The 13923-nt window shown below is 38.6% G+C and overlaps 1 protein-coding gene across 1 annotated transcript in view; it reads left to right on the top strand.

The window, feature by feature from the left end:
• Positions 1-13923, top strand: part of CHL1 (cell adhesion molecule L1 like) — a 266472-nt gene that overhangs the window by 171947 nt on the left and 80602 nt on the right. The window contains exons 7-10 of the mRNA XM_030885602.2: positions 8021-8143; positions 9765-9935; positions 10877-10924; positions 12609-12729. Coding sequence (XP_030741462.2) covers positions 8021-8143; positions 9765-9935; positions 10877-10924; positions 12609-12729 — 463 coding nt within the window. The remainder of the gene's footprint in view (positions 1-8020; positions 8144-9764; positions 9936-10876; positions 10925-12608; positions 12730-13923) is intronic.

Below are 13923 nucleotides of genomic sequence, written 5' to 3'. Positions count from 1 at the left end.
AGAGACAGTGCAGAGTGGGGACCCAAAGCCCACCTGTAAGCAACTGTACATCCCCTTACAAAAGGACTGCGGAGAGGAGAAGAGCCAGGCAGGGTGCAGTGCAGCAACAATGAAACATACAACTTTCCTCTAGTTCTTAAATGCACCATCCCCCCCACTATCATGATCCCAATTCTACTTTACAAATCTGGCTAGACCAGAGGATGTACACTGGTCCAGATAGGAACTGGAAACACAGGGAATCCAGGACAGATTAACCCCTCAGGACCAGTGCTGAGAGTAGCGATACCTGGAGGGTGCAGGGAAGGTGGAGTAGAAAGGGGGCACTGATTGCAAGGATCTACATATAACCCCCTCCCCGGGACATGGACAACAGAAAAGTGGGTGAAGGGAGATGTCGGAAAGTGTAAGATATGACAAAATAATAATAATTTGTACATTATCAAGGGTTCAAGAGGGAGGGGGAGCAGGGAAGGAGGGGGAAAATGAGGAGCTGATACCATGGGCTCAAGTAAAAAGTAAATGTTTTGAGAACGATGATGGCAACAAATTTACAAATGTGCTTGACACAATGAATGTATGTATGGATTATGATACAAGTTGTACAAGCCCCCAATAAAATGATTTTAAAAAGAAAGAAAGAAGAGAAAGTCAATGATATAAAACTTTTTTAAAAAGAACACCATCCTGTATGATCATGAGGTGTCCATGGGACCAGGTATCAGGTACCAAGAGATCCAAAACAAACAACTATATCAATACAAATGAGGAGGGTCAGAGTGCAGACCCAAAGCCCATCTATAGACAATTGGACATGCCCTCACAGAAGGGTCACAAGGAAGGGATGATTCAACCAGGGTGCAGTTTAGCACCAACAAAACACACAACATTCCTTGAGTTCCTAAATGCTTCCTCCCCTGCACTATTGTGACCCAGTTCTACCTTAAAAATCCATCTAGACTTGAGTACACAACACTGGTACATAGATAAGAGTTCTCCACACATGGAATCCAGGACAGATAACCCCCTCAATAACAGTAGTGGGCGTAGCAATTCCATGAGGATAGGAGGGGTGGGGGCAAGGGAGAGAGGGGAAACTGATCACAAAGTTGAATTTATAACACCCCAGCGGGACAAATAATAAAAATATGGGTGAAGGGAGACAACTGATTGTGTAAGATACAAAATAACAATAATAATATGTAATTGATCAAGGGTTCATGAGGGTGGGACAGGGAGGGGGAAAAAAGAGGAGCTGATACCAAGAGCTCAAGTAGAAAGACAGTGGAAATGTTGATGACAACTTATGTATAAGTGTGCTTAATACATTTGAATTATGGCTTGTTATAAGATCTGTAATAGTCCCCCAATAAAATGATTAAGTAAAGCAAAGCATGAGAGTTCTTAAGAGCAAAGCTATAGAGAAAACGTGCAACTGCCAATGCAAACGTTATCTTTTGTCCCAGGCCTCCTCTCTACAAGGTGGCTGCATGACCGCAGCAAAGTAAAACCATTGAGCAACAGCCAACGGGCACTGAGCATTTGCTAAGTTCCCGGCAATATTTTCCTTGGTTTACTCAAAATATGTTATTTAAAATTTGATATGAATTGGTGGGTTAAGTGTTGTTACATTTCCCATTTTATGGACAAGGCGATTCAAGCAAATTAAGCAAAATATTCAAGGTTACTTGGTAAGTGATGAAGCCAGGATTCAACCCCAGACAATTGACTCCAGACTCCAGGTATAGAACCTTGATGCTAGATAGGGTTGCCAGCACATTGATAATTCAGGCAGCATATCTTCTAGATGAGCTGGAAGGCATCATATAATTTGCATTGAAAGCATCTCTTCAGCAGAGAATGAAAGTCATATAGAGGCAGGAGAATATATGGAAAATTGATTTTATTATTGGAGAGCTAGAGAAAAATATGATCTCTAGAGGTACACAACTTGATGATGATACAGTTGAAGTTGTTACTTAACGTAAATTATATCTAGTTATGTGGGGCAACACCCCCCACAATCAAGTGCGTCTAAGGGGTGGTTATGTAATTGAGGGGTAAAATTCCCGGAGCATGTAAAGGGGGAGGGGCTGCCTTCAGAGACTAAAGAACTATAGCACATGTCTGCTCTTATAGATAAAGCTGCTGGCTATACAGTGAATCAGTCATGTGCTTGTAAGAGGTCATTTTAAGGTAGCACTATTATGGAAGGATATAATAGGGAACAATATTAATTATGAGAATGTGATTGGCCTCCTTCCATCCCAGAATCTCAGCCTGCCAGGCACCTTAATATATGAGAGCAAAGGATTCATCTGTATACACTCTCTTCCCGTTCCCTTCCCCACATAGTTAAATGAGCCTGATGCCACTTCCAGGATTATCCTCTAATTAAGCAAGGTGGCATGGTAAGATTATAGAGTTTAGGTTATATAGCATTCCTCCAATTAAGAGGCTTCTAAGTTAATGAACAAAGAGACTTTTTATATAGTGGGTTACACATTGGGCTGCTAACTTCTAAGTCAGAAGTTGAACCTACTAGCCACATCATGTGAGAAAGATAAAGCTGTTTACTTCTCAGAAATCAAAACTGGATAATTTGATTCTACCCTGTAGGGTCGCTTTTAATAAGAACCATCTCAATGGAAGTGGGTAGGGTTAACTTATTGAGGTTCTAGAGCAGCAATTCTCAATCTGTGGGTTGCAACCCCTTTGGCGGGGTCAAACAACCCTTTCACAGGGATCACCCGGTTCATACCAGTAGCAAAATTACAGTTATGAAGTAGCAACGAAGTAGCAACAAAAATAATGTTATGGTTAGGGTCACCAAACATGAGGAACTGTATAAAAGGGTCGCGGCATTAGGAAGGTGGAGAACCACTGCTCTAGAGGAACCCAGGAGGATAAAGCCAATGGATTCCAGGACTATAGAGAATACAAAGATGCAGAAAAGTCAAGACGTTGTCAACAGATTTGACAAATCAATTCATTTGATTCAGAGTCTTTGCTTGAACTCAATTTATTCTAAGATTATCTTTCAAGATTAGACTCTTTACAGGAGTTTTGTTTCTTTCAAGTATATAGATATGATTTTTCTCTATGTATTGCAAAACTTGAGATAATGAGTTTTCAAACGGATTGAGAGGCTCTCACATGGTGGATTTCTTACAAGGTTCTGACTTGTAAGCCTTGATAACCACAAAAACCAAGCTCACTACCATCCAGTCAATGCCAACTAAGTTTGACCGCATGAGACAGGCTGCAACGGCCGCTGTGAGTTTCCAAGACAGCAACCTCCGGGGAATAGAAATCCCCTTCTTTCTCCTATGGAAAGCTGGTGATTTCTAACAGCTGACCTTGCAGATTAGCGTAATGACTCAGCCTCCAGGGCTCCTGTAAGTCTTGATGCTTCCCATAAAAAGACTGGTGAAGCTATCCCTGAAGCTGCTGATAAGGTTCTGGAACCTTCCAGGAGGAGTTCATACCCATGGAGACCTTCTCAGAGTTCCTCGTCATAGCTGGCGATCCCAAATCACCGATCCAGAGAGCTTCCTGAAGGATCTGTTGAGTCCAGTCCTCTGACCCTCCACATGAAGACGGCTGTTGGCGACGATTGCAGCAAGCTCTTGCCTTTCATCCCTCAGAGTCCTTCCCTCCCTCTTTGTGCATTGATCCTCCCCATCCCCCACCCCATCCCCACCCTGTCCCGCAGGGATGCTGCAGCATGACCCAGTTGCCCACCCTCAGCTTTTCTCAGAGGGACTTGGGGTTTTAGGGTTCCTATTTTAGCTCATGTGTGTAGTGCAATAGCAACGAAGTTATCTGTAATTTAAACCATCAAAGAACCTGCACATACCTACTTGAGTGTGTAAATTTTGTGAAATAATCAAATGACTTAATAGACATTGTCAGGTTAAGGGTAGGGGGTGAATTGGTGTGCCACTCACTAGTCTCTAGAGGGGAAAAAATCCGTACAAGTTTCTGTCTGGGGAAGTTTTCAGAAACATGGATATGAATATATTTGAGTTTCACTTTTACCCTTGGAGTTGTTACTAGAAATGTATCTACTATACTCTTATTATAGTGAATAATAACTGTAGGATCCTACTATAGAAAAGAGGCAGATGCTCTGATAGGTGAACTGGTGGATGTAAGGAGAATGGTGGAAAGGAAGTTGACTTCATCAAGACTTCATTATGGTGGAATTTCTCAACATTCCTAGTCTTGATTACTAATCCCAATTTCTCATGAGTTGATTTCAACTCATGGTGACCTTTTGTATGTCAGAATAGAATTGTGTTCCACATGATTTTCAGTGGCTGAACGTTTGAATTAGTTTTCCAAATCTTTCTTCTGGGGTGCTTCTGAGTGAAAGTCAACCTCCAGCCTTTCAGTTAGCCACTGAGTATGTGAATTGGCACCGAAGGACTCCAAGTCTTGATTTCCAGTTGCCAAGTAGACTCTGACCACAGAAACCCCATTGGCTCTAGGTAGATGCTAATGTGTAAGTAGAATATATTCCCATTGCAGAAGTGGTCAAGGACAGTCAACACAGTTGGATAATTTGGTTTGGGTTTTGATGGACTATCCATTTAAAATATGTTGACACATCAAAGAAGCAAAAGTACTTCACACACACAGAAAATATGGCTTATGATTTACTTTTTGAAATATTGCATCTGTCCAAATGCCCATCACCCTGGGAACACAAATAGCAAAAGTCATTGATTAGTTACTTTAAATGGAGACATTTCTGTATTTTAATTAAAATAAACTTTTTACCTGCTATTGAGTTGCACTAATTAAATTTCACACTTATCTGTGAATCTTAAATAAATTCAATTTCTGGTATAACTTCTGGCTTACTAAGTAGTTTCAAAATCAATGTATGGGCCTGTTCAAAGCTAAAAAGCTAAATTTCTTTACAGTATATCTTCCAAGATCTTAAATTATTAAATATATATTCTTCAATCTTTACAGATACTAATGTCACCTTTATTTAAAAGCTATCTCAAATACCCATGGCATTTGATAAAGTTGTTTGGTAGACAAATAGTGGACTTATAAATTATATTTTATTCTATTTTCCATTACTGATGCCTTAGAAACCAGTTGAATTATATAGGTTTATAGAATTAGTATTTTACAATCTAGATATGAAAGCAGGGGTGATATTGCTTCACTTGGGTACTATCTATTTGAATCATTAGATTTTTCATTTGCTCTTAGGGCGCTTCTTTTCCAATGCTGGAATTACATATCTTCTTAGTTCACTACTTCACACTATGAATCTCTCAGTGAACAATGCCTTTGTATTATCCTTCAACTCCATTCCAACTCACGGTAACCACATCAGACAGAGGAGAACTATTCCACATTGTTTCCTAACTGCAGTTTTTATGGGAATCAATCGACAGGTGTTTTCACAATGGGGCTCCCCATGACTTTGAACAACTGCTTAAACTCTATGCCACAAGGGCTACTTTGTATTTATATTCAGTTATGCAAACTTCACTTGTTTTAGAAGAAGATCATAGGTTCTTTCACTTTTATAATCTATGTTTCCCTATATCTATTGCTTCTTCCAAGTAGCCCTGCTGGCATAGTAGGGATACTATGTTGGGATAGTAAACAAACTGTCAGAAGTTTGAGACCACCAGCCATTCCAGGGGAGTCTAATGAGGTGTTCTACTCTCATAAGGATTTATACAATAAAAAACTCAGAAGACCATTTGGTGTTGGAATCCACTCAGTGGAAGTGAGATTTTTGTTGTTGTTTATTGCCTCTTAAAGCAGAGTATAAACACATTTACTAACTATCCAACAACAAAGCTAGCTTCAAATTCAATAAATACTGGTTAAACAAGTGAGGTGAAATGGAAGCTTTGAGTACATAATAGTTTTGTAACTTGTGGCACCTGTTAACCCAAAATGATTTACACATTAGACACTCTTAATCAATGTCAACACTTTACCAAAGAGGTGGCTTTGATATTTTATCTTCAAAGGTCTTAACATAGTAAACGGACTCAACACACTTTCCTATCTTTTGATGAAAACCTCTTGCTAGCTATAACAAAAGCATGATTCAAAGATGTATGTAATTTCAATAGGTTTCCTATTTTACCAGAAGAAATCTGACAATTATCTGCTATAATGCCAAACCTTAAACGATTTTTTGACAGTTTTTATTGGCACTTAATACACATATCACACAATTCATTAGTTCAATTACACCAAAAAGGGTTGCACAATCATTCCCACAATCAATTTTAGAAAACTTTCTTTTTTTCATGTTTTAGAACACTTGTAAAATGAGTTGTATAATTACCATCAGTTTCAGTGTTACCTCCCTCCTCCCACATACATTATTTGTTCCCCCCACCCCCTCATCCTTGCTATCTCTCCTCCCCCCCACTACCTCTTCTATAAACCCTTACATCAGTTGATTCATTTTTTCCACAAACTTTTTAAATCTACTGATTGCATCTACTCATTATGTGCTTCAAAAGCTGGAAAATCCAACAGAAACAATAAGAAATAGAAACAAAATAAAGTGGTAAGGATAAAATAATAATAATAAAAAGATAAAAATGCAAACAGTAACAAAGAAAAGACTACCATGAATATTTCAAAAGCCAGGACAGAAGTTTTTGTCATGGTATTAGCAAGAAATACTTGCACCTAGAAGAATTTCAGGTTGGGTCAAGAAGTTTTTTTTTAAATTAGAAAGAAAATATAACTCAACCTGAGTAGAGTCAAATGGAACCTACTACAGGACTGTCACCTACCTATAAAAAGAACTGAAGCCTGCCTGCAGAACTTGCAAAGACCCTGTAATAACAACACCGCCCTTGTAATGCTAAATCTGGAAAGGTCTATGCATTTAAACAAAGAGAAAGTCATTGTAACCAGTAGGTGCTTCCTTAACCTAAATGTCAGCAAATTCCCCCAACATCTAAGGAGGAGAAGAGAGAGACTAGGCAGAAGGCAAAAAATATATAGAAAATGTGCAAATATCAGCAAGAAATGTTACAATAAAAAGTATCGCTTTACACTTCCAAGAATAATGATAATCTCTTGGGAAATGCAATTTAAGAAAGAATTATAGAAATAGGATATCCCCCAATGAATTTCTGAAGATCAGAAATATAACTGTTCTGTTAAGGGTCTTTCCTGCCATAAGAAAGGACCTCTAATGGTGCAGTGAGTTAACCATTTGGCTTCTAACCAAGGGTTCAATGGTTAGAACCTACTCACGGTCTGGGATTTCAAATTCGCCTAGCTCTGGTTTATAAGAGAGGTTTCAAAAAGTTTGTGGAAAAATTGAATCAAGGCATATCATTCCATCAACTTTCTGAAGTCCCCTTACTTTCCCATTGTAACTCTATTGCCCTTTCGGGAGACTGGCTGCAGTGTGGCAAGGAAACAATGGGCTGACACACTGGAAAGTCTTGTATCCTATGCCAATTTTATTTTATTTAAAATGTCATTTCCTGGCAGGTGATTCCCATGGTGATCCCTCTTTGCATCATAAAGTGGTTCTGTTAGCTTTCCATTGCATTCTTACTGTTATTCCCAAGGTAGACTGAAACATTTTAGTGTGGTTTATTTTTTTTCTGGTTAATGCTGTGAAAAGAATATATTTGGCAATTGCATCCAAAGATTTCACAATAATGCAAGAAATAGAGAATTTGTAACTGCCTAAAAGAGAGAAAAAGATTACACTTCAATCAAAACTAAAGTCAGCAACATCTGTGCAGGGAGACATGTACAATGACATTTGTGCCTTAATTGGCATCACATGCCAAAAGTAGTTGTTTATGATTATAAAGTGCAGTCGGTTTCAAATGTGGAAGAGTGCTGACCATAGTTTTAAGTCTTTCTATTTGCATAGAGAGAGATGAGGATTTATTCAAGCGCTCTTATTTATCAGAGAAGACTGCATTACAATACTGCTTATGACATTAAAGGTCAAAATTTTACGTAATGCCTTTAAATGATTTATTGACACCAGGTGTTCCAAAATTCCCCAAAGAGAAAATTGATCCTCTGGAAGTAGAGGAGGGAGATCCAATTGTCCTCCTGTGCAACCCCCCCAAAGGCCTTCCACCTTTACACATTTATTGGATGAATATTGGTAAGTAAAATTTTATTCTCTTACTAAAAGGGTATTCTAGTGTTATGCATCATGGTAGATAGCACACTGAACCAAAAATAAAAATTAATATTTAGTATAGGTTCACGATGGGTCAGAATGATTCAATGGCAGTGAGTTTGGCTTTGAGTTATCATTGTGAAAGTCTATGGATTTAAAAAAAAAATTAGACTTGCTTATAGTCTGCCCCAGGTCTAAAATGTACACTGATGTGTTGTTATGCTAGGTTGACTAGAGAAAGTAATCTAGTGACACTCATATATGTATAAAAATGAATTTTATATCAAGATATAATTATATATCAAGAAAACATTGCAGCCCAGACCAACTCAAGTCCTTACATCCAATATTAGTCCATAAGTCCCTCTTCAGAATCACACAGCTACATGCAATGGTGCACAATGCAGGAAGACTACAGGCTGGTGAGTGCAAAGTCTTGTTGATCCAATGGTGTTCGAAGCATCTCCACAACTCTGACAGCCATCAGGTCAGCTAGCAGAAAAGTGAAGGCTGAGGGAGAGGTGAACTTCTCAGAACCCTCCTTATGAGAAGGCCACATGCACAAGGAGTCACCATCAGGCTGTTACCTGATAGACAGGCTAACCCCCACCCCTAAACTTTCATTTATTTTCAAGTTGGCATAAAATTAGGTAACTACCACATGCGTGTACTTAAAAAACACACGTAAACATCACAAAATATAATCTTTGAATTTCCATATTAGAAAAGAGCAGAGGATTCCTATGAGCAAAATACTGTCCATATTCCAAACAAATTTTAACTGTGAAAGATGTTGAAGTTGAGGATGACTTGTGTATATGTTGCTAGCTTTTTATATTAATAATGTTATGACTTTTTATAGTAATTATGGGAGGATGAATTCTATATTAGTAATGTTTCATCTGCTGAAAACAGTAAGCTGCAGAAATATCAATTTACCTTTGTGTTAAACTTGTCAAAAAGTTTTACTCACTCTTGACTGGAAATGCCAGCTTCTTTTCAATCCTCTTACTGGTTTATGCCTTAGCAGTGCTCCCTAAGTATTTTCTCAGTTTGGATCTCAAGAAAAAAACGATGGCATTTATATGAGACTCATAAGCAAATAAACGAGGCTGCTCTTAACTGTCGTCAGAAAGCCCCGGCTATAGTCACTCTGCTGGTTGCCTTCTGGGCTGGAAGAGAGACTGCTCTCTCAGACACATTTGTGTGTGTGGGGAGGAGGGGAGGGGCTCTCTTTTAAAGAAACACGATTCTAAGACATTAGTAATTATAATTAGACATGACTTGATTGATCATTTCTCAGAGAAACAAATGTAGACAGGAAGAGCCAACCCAGAGACCTAGATGGTAAGGAGATGTAGACATGTCCATATTGGTTAGGTTTCTTTTGGTCAATGATGAAAAAAATAAGGTCCCAGTTTTATTTGATTTGTTCATATTTTCTTTCTGCTCAAGCTCTGCTCCATTGGTAGACTTTGAAGAAAGAGGATATACAGATGAAAAAAAATTGAGAAAGAAAGAAAAAAAGTAAAGCCACAATGAAAGAGAGGCGAAGCACAATAAGGGAGAATTGCTTGTATTAATGAAAAATCTTCTTCCCCAGAATTGGAGCACATTGGGCAAAATGAGAGAGTATACATGAGCCAACAGGGAGATCTATACTTCGCAAACGTGGAAGAAAAAGACAGTCGGAATGATTACTGTTGCTTTGCTGCATTTCCAAGATTAAGGACTATTGTACAGAAAATGCCAATGAAACTAACAGTTAACAGTTGTAAGTCCAAATTATATATTATTCCATCATGGGTGCTGAATGCAAATGTGTCTGTAATTTCATTCTGGCTGAATCCACTTAGTGCTGGGCTGATATTTTCCATCATTGTCTAGTCCAGCTCTGGAGACTTCATCCAGAGGAAAGAGACATCTGCAGCTGCAGATCCACAGTAGCTCTGTTTTTGGCAGCCAGAAAATCAAATCTCAATTCATGGTACAAATGTATTTCATTTGTTGTCTGCTTAGTTGTTTTCAGAGGACAAAATACACAGTGAATTTCCTGAGTTTTATAAGCAAGTGGCTGGCATTGACTCCCTGTGATGTTGGATAACCCAGAGAGGTGGAAATGGATGGAAATAACAAAAAAGAGTTAAAATGCAGTATCGTATAATTTCTATCATATCAAGATATTTTTGTTTTTATACCTCCCACCACAAATTTGGCAAAGTTATCTGAACTGCTTCTCTTCCCTCCTTGATGATGCAGATGCCAATGTGGGTTCCCAATGAGGAAAAGTAATTAGTGAGAGGAGGAATAATAAGATTCATAGGGCATAGCTAATCCCCAGCAGTTCACTGATGGAATAATTGGCTCGAATATAGTTGAAAGTTGGCATTACCATCCCATTGTCTGGCTTGGTCTGCAGCTTTGTCGTCCTTCTTTACAGATACGCACCATCAGGGTCTCACTGGTGCATTCTTTTGGGGGCCCGCTTCTCTTATTTGGAGCCTGTCCCTTTGGACCCCTTTGTGGACACTCCACATGAAGCTCCTTCGAGGTGGTTTTCAGTTATATCCCCAAAGGCAATGTTGTAGTGAAGCCCTGTGGTACCTCATTTTGTAATTCTTCTAAGAGATAAAATAAGACTTTTCATTCTTTATTGATATCCGCATCTACCATTACTGTTTGCATTCTGTTTCCTTCCATCTTTTCTTATTTCAGTAAAGCATGCTAATGAGTCAAGTTCATCCACAGACGTTGGTTCCAAGGGTAAGTGGAACACACGTAGACTGTTGTTCCTTATTTTCACCTTTAATACCTCATTGTCATCTCAGCATTTGGATGTTTTTTTCTTTAATGCCTTTGTGAGCTTATTGAAATACTAGTATTTCTTGTTAAAGAAAAGGAAAAATAATAGTTGACTATCAACAAAGTTAAGGAGACACTTATTTTAGGAAAGTTACATGGATATTTTTGCAAGACATTTTCTGTGGCATTTAATGTGTGTTGTAACTTTCTCAGAAAGAAAACCATTCCTACAGCATCCTCCAAATGAATTTCTCCTTGAAACCTTTCTCCACCCACTTCCCTTCCAATAAAGCATCTACCCTTCAATAGGGCTGAGTAAACCTCAATTATATAGGGGTCTAGTGTTCACTGATGAGAGGTATCATTTACATACATGCAACAAACATTCCTTATATCTTTGGGTCGGTGTTTCATATACTAACAAGTCAGAAGGGTAGGTAAAGGTTCTGCTCTGTGTACCCTCCGTCTACTGTTTGAAGGTGGATTGCTTACATGTCTGTACAGACACACACACACACACACACAAGGGAGCTTCAAAAGTGCCTGGAAAATGGAATTAAAAGAGAATTGGATTTTTCTACAAACTTTTGAATCCACCCACCACACACGCCCCTCCGTAATACTGAATACAGTATAAAGCACATGCTCTTTACTTGATAAAAGAATCTTTGTAAAGAAGGTTCGGTCAAGGTGTGCACTGTTTCCAGGACCTTCATTCCTCTCCTCTGAAAATAGGATGTCAGCTGCTTTCTTCTCTGTTCAATCATTGGCCTTGGCGGGGAAATAAATTTGAATGAATATTTGGAAAATGAAACAAAATTTACAGTGAAAACTAAAATCTCTCACTTTGCATTTTATTTGAAAAATGTTCTCACAAAGTAAAAAGCGGTATGTTTTGATAGACTGTTATTGGGAAAGCTTGCTCATTATTAGACCCACAATGATGCTTAACTACGAACCTCTGAGGCCATAAGCAGAGGGACTTGAAAAGCTTTATACTCTCATCGATGCCCAAGGCTTACCATAGACTTCCTTCATCAGAGTTCTGGATGCAGAGCCCGAGAAGTTCATGCCAGCAGGAGCCCTCTAGAATATTGCAGAAACAAAAGTCCATTGCTGGAGAGTTGGTTCTGCCAGCTGGCCCAGTCTGACAGGACATGATTGTTCCACAAAGTCTCAGAGTTATGATCTTCCTGGAAGCAGATTGCCACACCATTATCCTACTGAGGAGAAGTGGGTTTGGACTGCTGACCTTTTGTTAAGCAGACAAGCATTTAACTATTATGGCACCAGAGCTGTATATATAATACTCAGATAAACATGACAAGGAATGATTAAAGTCCAAAATATGAAATCAAAGACTACCAGGTAACAAGAATTTACATCAGGAAACTAATTATCTTGAACAATATTTGGACTTCTGAATTAAAAGATGTGGTATAAACATAAGAGTTAACACATTTATGTGACAACCTTTGTTTCATGTTAATATCAAAGAGGAATCTACTTAAATGGGAACAAATACATATGTATAAACATACACACATATGAAACATACACGTGTGTGCTTTAAGAAAGATTTAATGGCACAAGACTTTACCCCTCAGCTTGAAGCAATCTTTGACTCTTCTTTTCTCTCTTATAGCAAATTTGATTAAGGAAAGAAAACCCAGATTGCTATTGCCCCCAAAGGATAGTGGCAGTAGTTCCGACATCATCATCCTCAAAGGGGACACCTTGATCCTTGAGTGTTTTGCTGAAGGCCTGTGAGTAACCTGATTTCTGCTCATTATTTGCTAGGCTACTTCTGGAAAGAACAAGGCGTTGGTTAAGAGCATGCCTAGGTACCCATGAAAATATTACAGTTTTAAAAAAAGTCTTAAAGATAGAGACTGGTAATAGAACCCTCAAGATTATTAATGGCCCTTAGTCACCCTTCTGGTCTGGAACTGAATTCATGCCTATGACTTACTTTTCAGATAAGAAATAGACACATTTGTGATGGGATCAATACATTAGTAGGATATATGCCCTTAGAATTAACTACCACGTCTAGAAAGGTCAGAAAAAAGAAGGAATGGAAACAGGAAACAGAGAAAGGAAGTGAGATACGTGATGTTACACTGAGGAGATTGCAATGAATGACAAGAAACAAAGTGCAAATGAGATGTTGGATGGAAAATCGATCCGCAATGTAAACCTTCACCCAATTCAGAATAAACTGTATTTAAGTCCTGTTATTACAGGATTTTTTGAATCAATTCATCCTTCTCTCTGTAGAATTCAATCTGGAATTGAAACTGATTTATAATTCGATGCTGTAGTCAGTATGTCAGTGGAGTGGATAAAGATAGCAATCTCCTGAATTTAGGGGGACAGCAATTGTAGAGTATGAGGACATCAGGAGATTAATACTGATGCCAGTTTTGTTGTTCTTTTTTACTTCTGTACTTCATGCTTGCTGTGCTACTTGCTCTGCTCCTCATTCAGGTTGCAGACGTCCTACTCATAAATATTTACCCTCCTGCCCTTTGCACACAAAGGGATTCCAGTCTATGTCATGTACAAGAGACTGCCTTCAAATCATACATTATACTAACTTTCATCACCCTTGAAATAACAATTTACTTTTTCAAATGTACCAAGAAAAGCCCAAAGGTATTTATCTTGATCACTTCTTGAAATTGTTACATTTATTAAATTAATACCATATGGAGGGTAGCCCCAAACCCTGGGATTGTGCTGTGCTGAGCGGAGCTTTCAGTAGTATGCGTTTTTCCCACTAGGCAAGCATCTAGCAACTTGCTCTGAGTTAGTGCACTCAGTGCCATCATCTGGGAAGGTTTCCTCTGGTCACAGTGAATTTTTTTGTGAAAGCAGTTTCATTTGAACCTCTTTTCTTTCTTCTTCTTCTTTTGTGTGTGTGTGTGTGTGTGTGTGTGTGTGTGTGTGTGTGTGTG

This window comes from Echinops telfairi, unplaced genomic scaffold (assembly GCF_000313985.2).
Source record: "Echinops telfairi isolate 266 unplaced genomic scaffold, ASM31398v2 ScPeMD7_31;HRSCAF=116, whole genome shotgun sequence".
Classification (NCBI taxonomy): domain Eukaryota; kingdom Metazoa; phylum Chordata; class Mammalia; order Afrosoricida; family Tenrecidae; genus Echinops; species Echinops telfairi.
This window is presented reverse-complemented; position numbering and strand designations above follow the sequence as displayed.